This window comes from Cyanistes caeruleus, chromosome 16, assembly GCF_971803275.1.
Source record: "Cyanistes caeruleus chromosome 16, bCyaCae1.hap1.1, whole genome shotgun sequence".
Lineage (NCBI taxonomy): Eukaryota > Metazoa > Chordata > Aves > Passeriformes > Paridae > Cyanistes > Cyanistes caeruleus.
This window is the reverse complement of record NC_141716.1, coordinates 9,121,494-9,140,716: the sequence shown is the minus strand read 5'-3', so window position 1 is coordinate 9,140,716 and position 19,223 is coordinate 9,121,494. Positions and strand designations below refer to the sequence as shown.

Below are 19,223 nucleotides of genomic sequence, written 5' to 3'. Positions count from 1 at the left end.
TATGACCTAAGCAACTACAGCAACTCAATTTTACTTCCCACTCACTGCAAGCTTCATCTAAAAGCCTCATGTCACAGAAGGCCTGCTATATACAAAAATATAGCAAAAAATGAAAATCTGACAGCGAGTTGTAGCAGTAAGTGCTTTGCAATCAATGTCAGTTTGCACCAAAGTGAAAGCAGGTGGTGAGCAATGACCCTGTTAGCAAATGGAAGAGAGCAGGAATCTATTCCCTTCCTCAGCAGAGACAAGAGTCACGTCTCTGAAGCACCTTTTTCAATTTTAAATATTGCTAACAAATTTTAAAACCAAATGTGGTACATTCTTCTTTCTTTGTTGTTGTTATAAAGGGAATTTGGAAAGGTTTATAAAACCTACGTACACGGAACTTGCTGTGAATCACTCTGGTGGTTTGACACAGCCACGAATCTGATGAGGTTTGCAGTGAGGTTCAGGGTGTCTTCCTCATGCAAATGTTACAGAAGATTCAAGACTACTTGAACAATAAAAGAGAGAAGCAAGCTGCTCCTGGGCTTATTTTTAAAAAGATTGCTTGACTACAAGGTGACAGAATGAACCATTTGTCCTTAATAAAGATGTCACAAGTTAAAAGTATTTGCTGGGAAGAACATACTAAATATACTGGAAAGGTAATGCTTAAAAGAGAAATAAACAATTAACAGAGCTTTAAAAATTCTTGGCAGATGGCTGAAGAAAAAAAAAATAAAAAAAGAAAAGGAAATCCATTCAAGGAATGTCAATGTTATGAATCAAGACAGGTGACATTTAAAACCAATGAATAAAACATCAAGAAAACCTGTCTCTTTTCATATATCATACTTCACAGTGGAACTACTTCTAGGTAATACACTTCAGCATCCTCCTCAAAAAGCAGGAGATACCATGGGGGTACAATTCAGGTATGAAAGTTAATAGTTGTCTATCCTGGACTGCCTCCTGTTGTCAGAAAAACAGTCCTTTTAGTCGAGTTTGTTTCCCTCCCTCCCATCAAAAAAAATTGTAGCCTTAATGCTCTCCCACAGAAAGAAATCTTTATTTTAGATTCAGGACAGCAGAAACAAGTATCTCAAGTTTTCTTGCTTCCCAGCTAGGAATTTGCCCTATTTCCATAGGGCCTAGACAGAGATATCAATCAGCCATCTCAGATCTGGCTTTATCTCTCAAACTGATGAATGCCCCAGCAAATAAGTTCACTTTATGTTCAAAGTAAGACTATTGGAAGAAAACAATGCCTGAGAAGTAATCTTTATTCCAGCCACCACTGGGAAAAAGGAGAGTTCATGATAGATGAAGGGAAGAAACATTTGGACAGAGAAATCCCTGAAGATTCACTCAAAGTTTGGTTTGGTCTAGTCTTAGAAAAACATTATTGCAAAATGCTCTACTTTAACCAAACCTTTTTTATTCTTCTACACAAAATTATACATATTCAGATGAATTTTTTGAACAGTCAATCTTCATTCATCACACAAGGGTCAGAGAAACTTGCTCTCTTAGAAAATAAAGAATGTAATCTAAGTTTCATAATAATTCAATAGAAGTCACAAGATTATTTGATTTTCAGTGATGCCATTTAAATGACCTACAAATGTGCACACTCTAATACAGCTTTTTTTGCTCCTGTCCAAGCAGACAGACTTTCTGGTGTCTCAGTAACCAACTCAAATTACTCACTTGAGTAATTTGGCTGGCAGAAAGGAGGAACAGAAATATTAGTGCAGAGGCCTGCATTGACACCTTTACCAAACTGCTTAAAATGCAGAAGTAAAAAGAAAATAAACCTAAGATGATCACAGCAAAGTCAGGAAACACTACAAAATGATAAATTATAAAAAGTCACACCCCAGCAGCTTTCCCATATAATGCAAGTATTCCTAGCATCTGCCTTAACCCTGTATCCTCAGCATGGCTGCTTCTTACTGCTAGCCAAAGATCCAAAGACCAGCTCCAACAAAATAAGAGCCAATTATTCATTCTGCCATCATTTTCAAAGCTGGCAACTGCACAGAAAATACTCTCAAGTTTTTAATCGATTGAACTTTTAAAAGGACAAAAGGTAGTAAAGCTATAGAGCATCAATACTAGATTGCTAACAAATGCTATCCAAATGGATGTTCAAAGAAACCAAAGATGTTGAATGTTCCAGGTACTGGCAGACAATGAGCTGTTCACAAGATAAATGACACCTTCACAGACAGAATACAATAAATTAGAGACTCTGGTCATTGTAAAGCAGCTTGTGTTTACTGTTATTGATAAGCAATAAATCACCTGCCCTCCAACAGTTCCTCCCTATAAATCACTTCCAGTGAAAGAAACAGATGGTTCCAGTGTGCAGCCATTCTTCACGGGGCTGGGAGAGGGAATGAGCTGTGCTGAGCCACATCAACTGCAGTTGTTCCACAGGGTGCAGGAGGAACAGGAGCTGCAATTCCCGGCACCTGAGGTTCCAGCAGGGCCTGTGGTGCCAGGCTGAGCAGCACCTGGTGCTCCAGAGAGCATCCTCACTGCACCTCCCTGGCCTGGAGTGCAGCCCAGTGATCCCTCGGGGCTGGATCCCCCCTGCCTGCACCACACCTGACAGCACAGGCACTCTGATCTGCGGGCTCTGCCAGCCTGCTGTCTGCCCAAAATATAGAATAAAATCCATATTACATAGATACCGTCATCCTAGTGCTCTGACAGCCTTGCCCTGAAAGAATTCAGCTTTCTATACGCTTTTTCAGTGACTTAATTCCTTTCTATCACACCAATGTCTAACTTGTCTAACTGGAAGGAAACATTCACATCCACGTTTTCACTGCAAACAGCCTCTTGTTCTGGCTAAACAAGCTGAAAACAATATTAGACCAACACATTTTCCTCTTCTGCTGGTAAAGATACCAGAATTTGGTTTACTTATTTTTAAAATCTGTTAAATATGTAGCATTTTGAACTACTAAGTAAAAGCACAGAAATGAAGATGTGAATAATAACAGAATATCCCAGGTGAGATCAGCATAACGAAACACTGCCTCCAGTAAACAGGAAATTTTATTTTGCTTTTCTACTTCAAGAAAAATAATTATACCTTCACTCAGGGAAGAGGAAGGTTTGCTTTTATCAACACTATACCTGTAAAACAGAAGAATCTAAGCAGTAGCTGTTAAAAGCCCTTGCTAGAAGCTGCTCACAGCCACAGAGAAAATACTGTAGTTTCCTATCAAAATAATTATAAATGGACATCTAGTTATTCAGTTATTTGAAGGAGACTGCAGTTGTGATACCAACTCTTTCAATTTAAGATCTTCAAAAGATGCAAATATACTTTTAGAAACTGTACTTAATTAAATTTAAAGAGTTTCCTTGGTGTTTTTCTTCAACCACTTGCCAGACCATTGCTTTGTTTCTTATATGAACAAGCTGCAATTCCAAGTGTGAAATAGGTTTCTATTGTCCACTCCTTTGTCCCACTGGCTTGGTGAGCCAGCATCCAGCTCCTGCAGCTTCCAGCTCCAAGGAGCCCTGGGCAGGACTCAGGGTAAGCAAACAGAACCACAGGCCACAGAGAGTGGTGTACAGACACTTCTGAAATGAAGATTCTAAGGAGCATATTCCACAGAGAAGTCACATATGGACAGCAAATTGTGGCCTGAGCACTTGGGAAGCAACAGGTCAAACAAGAGATCTATAGGATCTACCCACAGCTCCTGCAAGTCTGTGAAGCTCCTTCCTGCCCATCCCTGACAGGCAGATTGTGCAGACCAGAACTATTGTTTGTACCTGGGGGCTCTGCCTGTGCAGCCCTGAAAGAAGTGGCAGCTGATGAGCTCCTGCATTCTTCCTCCTAATTAGAGGCAATTAACACCTCCTGCTCCTCCTTCTTTATTCTGCCCTGGAAAAATTTCATAAAGCCACAGCCTTGCAGGACAGCCCTCCCCAGCAGTAGAGGAACAGATGACACTGTGCACTGTGAAGTGATGAAGTCTGTTTCAGAATCCAGGGAAATCACAGCAATCTTTCCTGTCCAAAGGAATTCCCATCAGCAGGCAGCGAGACACTGCTCAGAGGGAGCTAAAAAGATGAGCTAACACAGAGAATGGCACTCACAGCATGGACACAGAGCTGGGACACAGCTTCACTCCCAGCAGACTGCAGGGTGGTGGCACTGTCACCAAAGGCCACGGCAGCTGCCACCTCTCACAGAAATCTGACACAATGGCCATGCCTACTCCTTCCACGTCTGCAAAGCCTGACATTCTCAAGGGTGTATGCTAGTTTTATTTTCCTAAGGACAGAAGCTCTGCTCCAAAGTGTTTCTGCTTCAATGAGAGAACCTGTGAATGCAGATCCTCTTCATTATGCCAAGGACAGAGAAGGATGGACCCATACTAGGGCTGTTGATAATTGCAGGAACAGGAAAGGTCTGACTCACCAAGACCTTGCCAGATGCAAGCAAACCGAAGTTTTCCCAAAAGAAGCAGCACACTTCTTAGGAAAGAGACATCAGCCTTGATTCTGGTTGTTCCCTTCCTTCCCAGAGCTGAGGCAGCAGGATGGAGACTGCCAGTGCAGAAAACGAGGAGATCCTGCAGGGAATGGCACTGGCTCCCTTGAGCAGCCCAGCTCCCTCCTGCTGCTGTGCCAGGGCAGCACCGAGAGCAGCTACAGACTAAGGAGAGGTGTCTGCACCCGTTCAGCTCTCCACAGCCAGCCTTACACAGGCAAGGAATGCTTGGCAGATACACAGGTGCTGGAATCACAGAAAGCCTTGGAGCAAACAGCTCCAATTCCGTGAAGACTTGATGTCCTGCAGTATTCTTGCCCTAATCTCTGTTACAAGTTCATGTCCTACCTGACTTCACATCCAAAGCGAGCCCCCAGGATAGCAAAAATTCACTGATGAATGAAAAAGCTATGACTTAGAATTACAGCAAAATCTAAGCTCAACACCACAGTTATTAAAAAAACCCTGCAGTCACATCTTGATGGCAAAATTTGAGACTGACTAGGGCCCAGCTGCCACTGATTTTTGCCTGTGGAACCACACTCATGAAATAAAATTGAAAAGATTTCAGTGTTGTCACAGCTCCCCTAAGCCAGGAGTGGCTGGCACCTGCTAATTTGCTAACAAAACAGGCTTTCAATAAAAGGATTACTGATGTAATACAAAACATTCATGACTGGCTGATCCACAAATATGTGCTACAATAGGCTTGGCAACACTGAGGGCCTTTCAAGCAGGGCCAGAATAAAAACAAGTGATACTAGAATACTGACCTGCTCAGAGCAGTTAAAATGCTTTTAAAATAGGAATAAGTAAAGGATTTGTTGTGTCTGAGGGCAGGAAACACTACACAACTAATTTTCCTATATGTTACAGTACTACTGAAAGATTAAAGCGAAAAAATATAGGACATTGTCTAAACAAATCTTCTGGCATTATTAAGTCTGTGCAACAGCATGTGACTAATGTTCACTGGCAAAATTAAATGCAACTACAAAAATTTTGAGATCTGATTATGGCAATTAGGAATTATCCATACAATGCAGCCTGCCCATTATCAGCCTACCCCTGCAGCAATCTCCTGCTAGGGTTTGTTATATTCTTCCTAAAAGCAAGAATTTTTTCCCATAATTAGTATTTTTCTCCCCATGTTAAATAAATCATAATGTTGTTGAAAATATTGTTCACAGTCAATCAGGGCTTAAAAGATCCTTGTTCAAACATGAGAGGGGATAAACACTACCAGCATCAGGCACTAATTATTTAATAACAACTTCTACCTCAGAAATCCAAGGCTGGAAATACTTTTCTGGAAATACTCTGGATTAATGCCATCTCTGATCACAACCAGAACACAGCCAGAGCATCACATTTAGGAGGAATGGAGTTCATCACCTTTCAGAACAGGATCTCTGAGTTTTCAGCTCTGCAGTGGATGGGGCTGACTCAATCTAACCCTCATCTAATGTGACATTGCCATTGTGATATAAATAGTGTCTTATTTGCCTGCTTCAGAAGAACAATGTTAGTCAAGAAAAGGTCAAATGGTTTTGCCACAGGCAAAAAAAAAGAGCAAAAATCTTTTGTAATTTAATATTGCCTTTTTAAATTTTTTTTTTTTTTGGAAGAGAGTCCAAGTGCTAGTCACACAGGAGGGAGATGAATACAGAAAAGAAGAGAGAAGGCATATTTATCTAGTCTGCAGTAGCAGAAAGCAATAATATTTCAGTCATTTCTTAAGGCCCAGAGGAACTAATATTTACCTGGCATCTCACTGATCACTTCTCTACTTGGAATGCTGCAAAATCTAGAAAAAGGCTGTTCAAACCTGCCTACTTTGGCAGTGCAGAAGTTATAGCTGCAGGCAGGTCTAGGACAGATGTACTGGATACAAGTGATGAATGTCTTTTTTTCCACAGTGCTTATTACATTGATGCTTTCAATTAATAAATCATTAATAAACATGACTTCTACACATAGATAATCATCAAATCAATCAATTTTTAGCCAAATGGGAAAAACACATGATTTTAAATCTTTGACTACATTATACAACGTGAGCTTGCTACTAACCCTCAGATAAAGGCTATACAAACACCCACATTATTTATTAAGGCTGCTTTCAAGCAATTTTCTCATCCTACAGGAAAAAGAAAGTAGCTCTGCTCCAAAATTTACATGCAAGGCAGGCTGGTACATTCATACACAACTGAACTAGAGAAACACATAGAGCTGGGAAGTGAAATTTCTACAAATTACTTCACAAAGGTGACCCAAAGGCCGATTCATTGCTCGCTTTTATTGCTGCCAGCACAGTGGGAATCTGTGCACATGGCAATACTGCAGTACTAATGGAAATCAGTAAACAGGGTCACACATGTCACAAGAGTTGCTTTTCATGTTCTAAAAATATTTGTGGGTCCTGCTGGCTGGAGAGGCAGCGACCTTTGCTTGTGTTGCCTGTGCTGGCTGAACCCTGCACCTACAGCTCCCAGTGGGCCCAGGGGACAGCATCCCACTCAGAGGAAATACACTGCTGAACTCCTTATCAACCAAATTAGAAAGTAAAATAATTACAGCAAATTTCCCCCTGGGCCATCCTCTGCAGACTACAAAAGACTCTGAAGATATGAAGCAGCCCATCTCTCCTGGGAAATGCCACGCATTGAGAAACAATTGTTTGTCATTCAATTAAGGTACAGCATGAGGTGAATGAGATAAATGAAGTATCTGCCTCGACTGGAATTGTGTGCTGGGCCCAGGCTCTGCGAGACACAGGCAGCTTGAGGGTTATTTTTGCAGAAAACACATTTATGCAGTGACTTTATGCCTTGAGACCAAAGAGAACGTAGGGCAAAGGGCTACGAGGGAGGGAATGCAGGAGCTCCCCTCAGCTATCCTTTGCAGCCTGAATAAGAAAATAAGAAAAGCAGGAGCAAAGACAACAAAACAACAGCAGTAAATCTATAGAATCTACAGAAAGAGAATGAAAAGCTCCAGCTGTTATTCCAGCCTTGAAGGGAGGCATCTCCTCAGAGTTGTGAACAGCAGAGGGATTCTGCTCTGCACATTCTGAATATCCCCAGCTACTGCCAGCGACAGCCTGAACCACGGGCAGCAGAAGCAGGCAGTGAAAGGGCACACACAGAACAAAAAGTGCTTGCTCTGAAAGATCACAGCAGAAAAATGAGGAGGGAAAGATGTTCAGGGTCTTCTGGCTTTTTCAAATCAAACATGAAATTTTATATCCTCACACAAAGAGACAAATGGAAAAATTTAAATCAGATTTATGAATAATAGCCCTTTCTTTGAACTTCTGGAAAGCTGCTGAAAATTCTGAGCATTAGGAAGGAAGAATGAAAATAAGGATTTGAAAAGAGAAATGAAGACAAGCTTGATGTTTGTATAATAAAACAAAATCCAGTGCCAAAGCTTGAGAAAAACAAGGAAATTAAATAGTTCCAACATTGTTCTTTGTCAAACACTACACACTAAGGATTTGCATTTTCCAACTGCCATCTGGATTTTTTTTTTTTTTTAATTTTAAATGCATCATTGGGAACTAAAGCAAGACAGCTTATACCTTCATGTCCTCAGGCTTTTTTGTTCCTTTGTTTGCTTTTAAACAAGGAACATTCACAGATAATGATTGGCTATAATTACTGAGAAATACATAAAGAAAACAAGTTTTTCAAAATGTCCAATCCAAATGCATTAGCAATTAGAACCTCCTCAAGTTTCCATTAGTCTGGCAAAACAAGAAATAATCTCATGGCAGCTGACTAAAATTCTTAAAGATTGTCACATTGATTGAATTTCAAAGTATAGACTTACAAACTCGTAGTCTCCATCCTGTGGTACTTTCCAATCAGATGAATTTTTTGTCTGGCCAGAAACATTCTTCCCAAAGCTATTGATTTGATTCTCCTTCTCCTTCTGTTCAAAGTATTCAAGGAATGATGGTCTGGCTGGCTGCATCGTTTCATCCCTCCCTGGAAATATTAAAAATAAGAAAAAAATAGTTATTTTGAAAAATACAGTTTTGGTTATACAGCCCTACATCAGGCCCAAAAGCTATTTTATTTTTTTAGCACACACTAAATCACACAGTACTGCTAAAGTGCTTGCTAAAATACTATTTTTCAGCAGCTTTTCCATCATAAAACTGAAAAGGGGAGAAGGGAAACTGAAAGCCCACCAGAGAAGTGATTACAGTGCTGGAGGCCTTGGCCTCTAGACCTGCAATCCATCCCTGACAGCACACTCCAGGTAACCAACTGCATGCACTGAATGCCAGAACTGAACAGCTGCTGGCGAGACAGGCTGGCCTTTCTCATCCCAGCCAGGTTCCATGCACTGCAGAATAAGCAAGCTTCAAAAATAATCAGAGCTGTTTTACAAGCAGAAACTCATCTTTACATTTGTGAACAGAACAGGACAAAAATGAGCCTTTCAAAGGCTACAAACACCTTATAAATACCACAAAATTTGCCTTGGGTAGAAGTGGTCAAGTTTTCTATACTGTTCATGTAGAAAGGCTTATTTAGCTTGCAAAACTTCTTTTTTTCTTCTTATAAATAGTAGGTGTTCAAGTTTAGTGCTCTAGTTTTCTTTTTGTAAATTAGTTCTTCTGAACCAACTTTCTTAGAGGGATAAAGGTTTAGAATCAGACAAGACAGATATACAGATTAACCATTCAATTCTAGGCTGTAATTAAGAAACTTGGGGTAATAAGAAATGGGAGGGCAGCTTCATTTGAAGGGTGATGACAGCACAGTAAGGAAGGAAATTATGAAATGTGAGAGGATGGAAATATTAATTCCCAACACAGACAGAAAAAAAAAAAAAAAAAAAAGCCCAAACAGGAAGAAAACATGAAATTTAACTTCACAGCAAGCCAAGGCCACAAGGCTTCCAGCACCTCCTCCAAGAGGAGATTTCCTCAGTACTGCCACCAGAGCAGCACCAGATGCTGCCCAGGCTCTGCACACTTAAACTGGGCTGTCCTGAGTTTGAGCACAGCTAATTCCTTGAGAAGATTTCAGTCCAAACTCAGAGGCACAGCAAACAGGCTTGGACAGGGCTGCAGCAGGACCATGAGAGCTGCAGACACAGCTGAAGGCTGCTCACAGTTTAATGCCACTGCACTGCCCTGGATGATGAAATGCTCCACCAAAACCTGTGAGCAGCACGGAAGCAAGCACTGTAACCCACTAAATGGGTTTGTTCTGTAACACAAGGTTCCCCAGAATAAGTTACTCATACTTGAAACATATGTTAGAGGTGATGCAGAAACCATAATTTTCAGAAAGCAGGATCAGGACTGGAGTTAACAGAAAATGGCATCAGAACAGCCTAAGTCTGGAACTGCGGAAATAAGTTCAGTGCTGAATGCCATACGTTTGAAATAAATATAATCTGTCAGGCAGGCAACCAACCAAGAGTTTAGAGCTCCAAACAAGCACACAGGGGATGTCCTGTGATGGGTTGGCAGGGCCTGTGTAATGCAGAGACTCTCCCACATGCCTCTGTAGAGAAGGCAGGCTGTCACAAAACAGTCCTCTCTGAGGACATCCAGCAGCGCTTTCCTCTTGAAAAAATATTAGCTGCTCTGGAAACTCATTAAGATTTAATCACAGAGTATTATTCTTGCATATAAAATTGCCACCCAGTGATCCAGAACTTCCCTGGCAGACTCTGTCTGAACCTCAGAGAAGTGGATGAAGTCCTTGGTCAGCTACAAGATACTCCAGGAAATTATTTGTCTATAGACATGTTAATTACGGAACAAATTTCTACAAAGTATGAGAAATCTTGGCAGGATATTTGGGTTGTGATACTGAGAGAAGTGTGGTTCTGCACAGCCCTAAATGTCATGATGCATTTTGAAAAAGCCCTGCATCGTTCTGCCTCTCCAGGGCCAGCTAAAAGCTCAAGCATGAACTGAAGTGCTGATACGTTTGCACCATGACAACTGGAGCAAAGACAAATTATTATACCCCTGGCAGTAGTTCCCCTTTTTTAAAAAACAAAACTAAAAAACTCATCATACATAATTAGATCAAGAAAGACACCTTCAGACCAGCAGCGTGAAGGTCAGGCAGGCAACACGTCTGCGAAGTGGAGAACAGATTTGCTGTTGGGAATAATTACTGAAATACAATCACAATCCAATTACTGCTGAGTGATAAAACATTTATTTAGAATGAAGTAAACACGCCCCTTGTACTCTGCTGCAGCTCAGCCTGCTTGAAGCAGGAGGTAAGTTATTATGGACAATCATGGCAATGTTTAACACCAACTAATTTTACAAAAAGAGAGGAATTCATAACTAGCTGGGCTAATCTATACACAGCTCACTGTCAAGCCAGCCTGGGTCTTGGTAATTCAGACTTCCTAGGGGAAAAAAGGAGAAAATCTAAATCATGTTTGTACTCCGTTTTGGAGATCACTGTTTGCAGCAGAAGAGACTGTGAAAGCAAATGTTTCACTCCAGCGACATTGGCTTATTCAGTTCTTTTCTATTTACTTTCTAAAAAGACTCAAAACAGAACTTAATTCAGAGTCAGTTAAAATGACACTGCTCATTTCCTCACATCTTGTGCTTTACCAAGAACTGCAGTATTTGCACTTGGCAGAAGAGATTTGCAGAGTCCCACCTCTCCAGTGTGCCCAGGTGCCACTGGATGGAATCCCTTCCCTCCAGCAGGTCACCTGCACCACACAGCTCAGTGCTGTCAGTGATAAAAGGAAGAACAGGGAAAATTATGTACTTACAGAAGCTTTTCTTGCTGCCCTTGATGTCCCTGGCCATATTTAATTCTGTCAGGGTTTTAGCTTTCCTAACCTGATCCCTGGATGCTTGGACAATCTCTGTGTATTTCTCTCATGCTACCTGTGCTTGTTTCTACCTGTAGGCTTCCTTTTTGTGGCTGAGTTTGTCCAGAGAGGCCTCATGGCATTTTTGCCTGAAGTTAGCCTTGGATATGAACCAGCTTTTTGGGCACCTTTTCCATCCATGACTTTATCCCATGATACTCTACCAGGCTTATTCCTGAAAAGGCCAAGATCTGCTCTCCTCAAGCTTTCTGTGTGACCTCCTCACCCTCCCAGAGGATGAGGGGGAAATGAACTGCTGCAAAGGGTAACTCAGCTGAACAAAAGGAAGACAGTTTCACAGCAGGGATGGTTGTGCACCAGAATGGGGCTGGAGTCACTTTGCAAGGCCTCGAGCAGCCAGATCTGACATTGCACTTGTCCCATTCCAGGGACAATTGCACACAGGGAAATCAGACTGATGAGCACCAGAGCTCCTTGCTTTTCCACCCAAGTGCTTTTGTGGCACATGCTCTTCACACCCACCATCAGACACCTCTCACCCTGCAGTCACACTAGTCCTTGCAAACACAAGCAACATTTAATCACCAATTTAAGTACATTTAGTCACCAATTTAAATACATTTAGTCACCAATTTAAGTACATTTCCACACATCAACACATAACATCTTAGTGCTGCTTTGTTTTTTAAATGACATAAAGCAGAGATTGCTAACTGACAAAAAAATGGGAAATAAAAAAAGGATGGTAATAAAAATGAGAAATAGCTGTGATACAGATCTAGGATATCTGAAATTTTAGTTGCTGCTATGATCTCTGTAGGGGTGTGGATGCAGCAAGACCGACAGAAACGCTCCTGGAGACAGAAAGACATTACAGCAAATCAATTATCATCCCAGCACGACTGAATTTCTTTTTGTCAATCTTAGCACTTAACAGCAGTGTCATCTTTCCAAAGATGACCTGCTATTAATTCAACACAAGAGTCACACCACTGTATCTTTAAAATTTTGATAACAGGCAGCCAAAGACAAAAATCGATCACTGCTATTTGCAGAAGCAGATGCTGCTGAAAGATGACACCGCACCAAATGCCTCAGTGCCAAAAAGCATTTAACTTCCTAATTTTATAGGGTTAGGATAAAATATGAACATTTGACAGAAAGTGAGATCACAACTGTGGTAGAGAAGAGCCTTTTATAAGAAGGTCACCCCATGGTGACAAGAAAGGCTTCACTGTTGCATCTATTTTGGAATCTAAAGAGTTGCTTGTAAGGATGAGCCATGAGAGCTCCCTGGAGCCATTAAAGGTCTATCATTTAGATATGCAGTCATCTTTTAGGAGCTATATTAATTACATAAATGGAAGACCACAGCTCTGCTGGGGCTGGTCCAACTGACTGCAGAATTGCAGGTTCAGAGTGGCTGTGCAGAGCAGGAAGGGCTGCTCAGAGCTCAGCCTGCGTCCTGCGAAGAGCAGAAGCCCTCCACGGAAAACTCACAGGTATTGCTTGGTTTTAAAGTCTTGTTTAAAAAGTGTAAGAACGTCAGTACTGTTATGCCTGAGAATACAAAAAAGGTGTGAAAGGGTCCAAAGGTAGAGAATGCTGTAAGTTGTGCACAACAAATATCCCTGTAAAGTTTGATTTCTGTGTTAGCCTTCAGCACTGGAAAGCAATGTCCAGCTGCTGAGCCAGTCCCTCTCCAAGCACAAACAGCCCAGACAAGCCAAAAGACAACTGGGTACAGGCAGGGCTCTGCAAGAAGCCAGCACTTGGACCCTCTCCTCTGCTAGGCTACAGCAAAGGCAGCTTGTAAGGAAAAAACTGAACAGCAATCCACTCCTTCCCAAAAAATGGCACCTGTCTGAATAGTTGAAGGAATGGATTAGGTAAATCTTGGGGGCTGACTGCATCATACAAACCACCTCACATGAAGCAAAAGATGACAAAGGAAGTGTGGAGAGCCTCTCGAGTCATTTGCATTTCCATATGATGCTGCAGAGAAAGCAGAATGATAAAGAAGAAACAGCCCAGTCAATCAAACCAGCAAGAAATTTACTCTTCATCCCCAGCAGTAAAGAATATCCATGAAACCAGATCATTTGCTATCATCTAGCCCCAGAAATCAGAAGATTTCTTTTTTTCATTGATTTTGCCAAATTAGCTCTCACAATTGAAAATTTTCAGAAGCTCATGAGCTTCAAAGGATGCTTTCAAAAAGAAAGGGAGATTTACAAAGCCCTTTTATCTATGTGAACAAGCTTGCTGAGCAATGAAACTAAAATTTCTGCTTTTCTCTAAAATTATTCCTCACTACTCAAACTTGACACCAGAATAATCCTTGTTTTATTATTCTTTCCTCTTGAAAGGAATTGCTGAAGTCTACCTAGGGTGAATATTCTGGAGTTATAAAGCTTGTCATGAGAGGGAGAGTAAGATAACCTCAGGAACACATTTTGTGTGCACTTTACTCAAGGCAGTTTATACAGGTAATACTTAAACACTTGTTCTTGAAGTCACAATAATTAGATTTCCTCCCTATACCACAAAAATTGGAGCTGGAGTTATGGCTGGGAACAGTCAGAAGATAATGCTACAAATTAATTCACAATGAAGCTGACATAAATTTGCAACAATGAAGTGATCAATTACTACATTAATGATTTCAAAGTAAAACGTGATCCTTGATTCATGTGTGTGTATTTGTCAAAAATTCAGAGGCTGCAACCTCTCCTAAGTCTTAGTCCTCACTAGTCTCAGTAAGCTGCTGCTTTATATTCAACTATGTAAGTTTAAGACTGAAAATACATACTTGGGATGCACAAAAAAGGGCCTGATGGTCATGTGTAAGCAACACTTCATTAATATTAAATTTGAAATGGAACTGCAGTTTTCTTTGCTTTAGGCTATTTTTTAGAGATCACAGATGAACTTCAGCAGCTGGACAGCATAATTTGTGCAGTCTAAAGAGGACTGAGTAATTTTAAGCAGCAGAGCAGAGAGATGTCAAGTTACTCAACCAGAGCAAAAATTGCTCCATCATTAATAAGTTCAACCCATGGCAAGAGGAGCTGAAATTTCCTCATATTAAAAGCAGAACACGTAACACTTTTTATCTCTTTATGAGGACAAGTCTCCCCACAGTTATATTAATCTCAAATTAAATCAAACCAAAATACTCCCAAACAGGTTCAGCTATTAGTAAGAAACTCCAAAATGAACATAAAAATCAACCTAAATCTCTTATTGAATAAGGTGTGAAAGACATTTAAGGAGAAGGGCACCAACACTCACCCAAAGCTGTAACATCTGTAGTGAGAACCCTTCCAAAAATAGGGGAGGAAATCCTCACAGTAACTGAAGGTGCTTAAGGCCAGGTTACCTCCTTTTATATCTCTGCTTTAAATCTCAGACATGATTATAAATATAGAGCAGCTTTCTTCCTCCATCACAGATCTTCAGGGGCCACCTCATGTCTTTCACCTCATTAACTTGAATTGCTAATTTGGTGCAGCAGCCACAGCACGTGACAGGCAGCGAGATGTGAAGGTGCATCGAGAAAGAAGTGAACATTTCCTATTCTGCATCCTCTGGCTCAGCTCCTCATAAATCTTCATGAGAAACAACCTCATCAGCAGGGATGTAGACTTCACATCCAGCACCTGTGGGTAACAGCTCAGGCTCCCCAGATGGCACAGAACCAAGTAAGCACTTCCTAACTCCCTTTCTATTCATAAGCCAGAAACTCATTTGCTTATCTAGAGAGAACAGAAAACAACATTGCAATGAACATTTATTTTTTTTTTACCCTGAAGCTTGAAAATCTGCTGGTAGAAACAAATCTGGTTTTGAACTTCTGCAGAGAAGGAATTTAAGAGTTTGCACTTTTTCTTATTCCTGCTTAGGAGTAAGGCTTTCTCCAGAATTTATTTTGATCCAGTAGGGAGTGAGTTTATTCTTAGAAGAGACAGGTAGGATCCAGTTTGCCTGTATGTGCAAAAGCATGAATGTGCATGGGACAGAGAAGTAGTTAGTAAGTGATTTACTACCACTCTGTCTCTTGGTTGAGTCTCCTGAAGCACACTGCCTCCTGTACAGTGCTCAGGACCCTGTCAATCACATCTCCCATCTTCTCCAAGAAAAATGCTTCTGTCCAGAGGAAAAAAACCAAACCCTCCTTTCTATCCCCCACCCTACTAAATACAGGAGTGCTCAATAAGAAACTGTTAAAACCAGAAAAAAATAGCTCTGTTAAACACATTCATTTTTTCTCCAATTTCAGGATCTCTGAAAAGATACACAGATAATTAACTTTGTCTTAGCAATGAAGCTTTGTCAAATATGCAGTGCAACCAAAGGCAGACCAGCATCCCCCTTAGATCCTGAATTTAACTTCTCTCCATTCTCCAGCCTGCAGAGAGCCAGTATTTCAATAACTAGGGGCAGTGTTCAAACAGAAAAACAAAACACACAACAAAAACCCCACAACAAAATGACAGCACACACAACAGCTCCCATCCCTCCGAAATGCTGTCTGCATGTTCACACAGCTTAATACTCTTAAGCAAATTTTGCTGGCCACTGCTTATGTCAAGCTTGCCAGCAAGGCTGCTATTAGAAGTCAAAAGACAACGGGAACATTTCTCTGTGCAGATTTGTGTTCTCCACACCCCAAGAGTGGCAGTAGGATGATTCTAACAGTTTGAGAACAATTTAATCAATGTAGGAGTTTGTAGAAGCAGCATGTTATTTAAATGCATAATGCTGAGAATGTTTTATGGTTCAGCTATGACTAAATGGACCAATTTGCTTTAAACACAGAACTCCACCACTGGACATTAATAACACTAAGTAGTGGGAAGCTGCTGCAAAGAGCTATTATTGTCCATGGAGAAAACCAGAGGCAAAACAAGTACCTTTGGCCAATATCTTTGACGCACACATGATGTAACTCCTGACAAGATGTGGAGTTATTCTCCACGGTAGCTGCATGAGCAATTTGGATAATGTGCCCCTGCGCTTTTCTGGACAACTAATGATATTATCATCTGTGGCTACCTCAGCTACACACCAGTAAGACTTTAGTCAATTACAATATTAATGCAATCACATAATCCTTCTGCCACCCATTCTCATTCTGCTGCTCACACTGCAGGTTTTACAGTCATTGCTTTACGTGAAAAATCTCAGGTTAATTCATGGGGAGAAAACGTGGTTCCCGAGTCTTGGCAGAAATGTTTCTCTGGCTTAGGTTTAAGTGTCACCCACTGGATGTCTCACACAGCCACCAAGATGGCAAGTTTACTCTGAATCATTCTTCAAATAGGAAATTGCCAAGTTTGCATCTTAGCTCATTTAATTTGCTAATGAAGCCCAATTCCCCCTCAAAAGGGGAAATACTTTTTTTAAAATGACACAACCATGCTTAGCAGTGTGGGCATGGTAGAAGCACAACAAAACCCAAGCCACTGGGTACAACATTCAAACTGTGTAAGAATGAAGCCTGGATTTTTTTTATTTTGAGCATTTACAAACTCTAAAGAATTTTTACCAGCACATTACATTATCAAGGTAGATACAACAGTGTTATTAAAGCTTCTGGTGTACCTCTGCACCAGACACTGTATGGAATGTGTGCCACATGAACAAAAACCCCACAACCCTTCCCCTGTCTCCACATCCCTCACTCATCTCAACCCAAACACCAGACAACCCAAACTACTGCTGCCAGTTCTGCATTCTCCAATATAATTCACCAATTATTTCATGCTTAAACAAACAAGATGTATTTTAACAGAGAAAATAGGGCAGACTATAGTACTAGACTAACTAGATCCAATTTCACTTGGATCTGATCATATTGCAGCGTTCAAGGAAGGCAACATTATTATAAAATTATGTTCCACTCTTTAAATCAAAGAGACAAATTCATGCCAAGATTCCACTATCTAAACAAGTACAGCAAGTAAAGCAGAAAAATTAAGATTAAAAGCATAAAGAGTAAAAAACGCTTCCATGTTTACCAGCACTATATATTCTCTCATAGAAAAATTATAAAAGGACATTTCCAGACATATTAACAGCTCAAAAGTTATTCCAGCTCTCGAGCACAATGGAAATGTCTGTTATTACAAATCATTGCTCATCTATAGTTCTCAAGCTACATTTAAAGTTTTCCTGGAATAGTTTAACTGCAATCCATAAGTAATCCTTCAGCAATCGATTTAGAAGTAAAATGTGTCACAGCACAATTTAGTATCTGCGGTCTCAGGCAATCACTTGAGTGCTTTCAGAATGTGTAACAGAATGTCACAGTGACATTTTTAATGCTGCCTGACTATTTATATTGAGTGCCCAGAATAAAGCCAAGCAAATGAAAGAATTTAAGCAAACACAATTACAGCTCAATTGACTGCAAAACAAAACTTCCTGTGCTGTGCAGAATACTGGAATTTAAGATTCCTCTGAGCTTAAGAAGTCACAAATTGATTTATGCAAGAATCGCTTTCAAGTCTACTGGAAGTTGTTTGCACTTTCAAGGCTATTGGAAGTTGTTTGCTAGAGTTTTTCAGGACAACCCTATCTATAAAACACTGAAATACAACACTTTAAACGTTTTTTATATTAAAAATAAATACAACCAAACAAAAAACTAGCTAAGACACAGATTTATTTTTTTTAATTAGAAAGAAGGGCTAGCACACAGCTTCAGAAATCTGCAGTTAAAAAGCCCAGGACACCTAGGGAAGCTATAATGCCATGTAAAAAAAACAAACCATAAGTGTTTTATTGACTTAAAAATAGATTCTATTGTGAGTCATAACACAAGCTGCCAAAAAATATATATATAGGTCTTTAAAAATATGATTCAATGAAGCTCCTTAAAACTCTGTTGTTCTCAAACAGCATTATTATATTTATATTTAGGATTACAGAAAATCACTTTCTCCAGAGGGCTCTGCAGCAGGTTGATGAGCTTTAGGGCTAAATGCATTTAACTGAATGCTATGAATATGTAAATGGCAAGCTGAAAAAATGAAGCTGCAGGGAATTCTCATGAAGGACAAGCTGCTCAGAGACACCTCCTTGCATCCCCAAAACAAACTGAGAGCTGCTCCTTGCAGCAGCCAGCATTTCAGAGTTACTCTACCAAAGGAGGAGGAGAAAAGGGTGTTAAGGTAAAGCTGTCATTTTCACTAACATCAGATTTGCTGGAATAAAGCTGCAAACAGGTGAAATGCAGCATGACCTGCAGCTGAGAGTGGGTTCACTGGGCATCACTGGGGAGCCATGGAAGTGGTCCCTGTGTCACAAACCACCTCCAAACACCTCCTGCAGCTGCTGCTCCTCTGCCACACACCTGCCTCTGAACACCTTGCACAGCAGCAGCTGAAGAACAGTTTTTAAGGAGCCTGAAGTCTAAGGAGGGTTTAAAAGGAAAACACTTTCCAGTCACGGAGATCTGGAGGTGTCAGAGCTTGTTGTGGAGCTCCCTCTTGAGGGTAGAGACTACCCTGTGGTAAAGGCATTGCTGCATCCTCATTCTGCTCAAAACCAGAGCATGTCCTTGCTAAAGAGATATTATCAAAGGCATCTCCTCAAGCCTCTGAACACCACTTCACAGCACCAGGTGCTTTTGAGTTACAAGCCCTGCAGCCTTGAAAAGATAGGGAGAAGATAAGCACATGTCAAACACAGAAGATAAACTCAAGAGGTGCTTTACTCACACAGTGCTGGCAGTGCAGGAGCACCAGACAGCAAAACCTCTGGTACTGTGAGCCATGAAATGGAACAATACACACTGAGGATGAGAAACTATCAGTGCTGTGTGTTGGTAAAGAAACTGAAGCTTCACCAGGTTTATTTAACACTGTTG

At 40.7% G+C, this 19,223-nt stretch overlaps 1 protein-coding gene across 2 annotated transcripts in view; it reads right to left on the bottom strand.

Moving 5' to 3' along the window:
- STK4 (serine/threonine kinase 4) overlaps positions 1 to 19,223 on the bottom strand; it is a 45,628-nt gene that overhangs the window by 14,044 nt on the left and 12,361 nt on the right. For both annotated transcript variants that reach the window (XM_086852811.1, XM_086852810.1), the window contains one exon: positions 8,342 to 8,499. In XM_086852811.1, the coding sequence (XP_086708937.1) occupies positions 8,342 to 8,499 (158 nt within the window). The remainder of the gene's footprint in view (positions 1 to 8,341; positions 8,500 to 19,223) is intronic.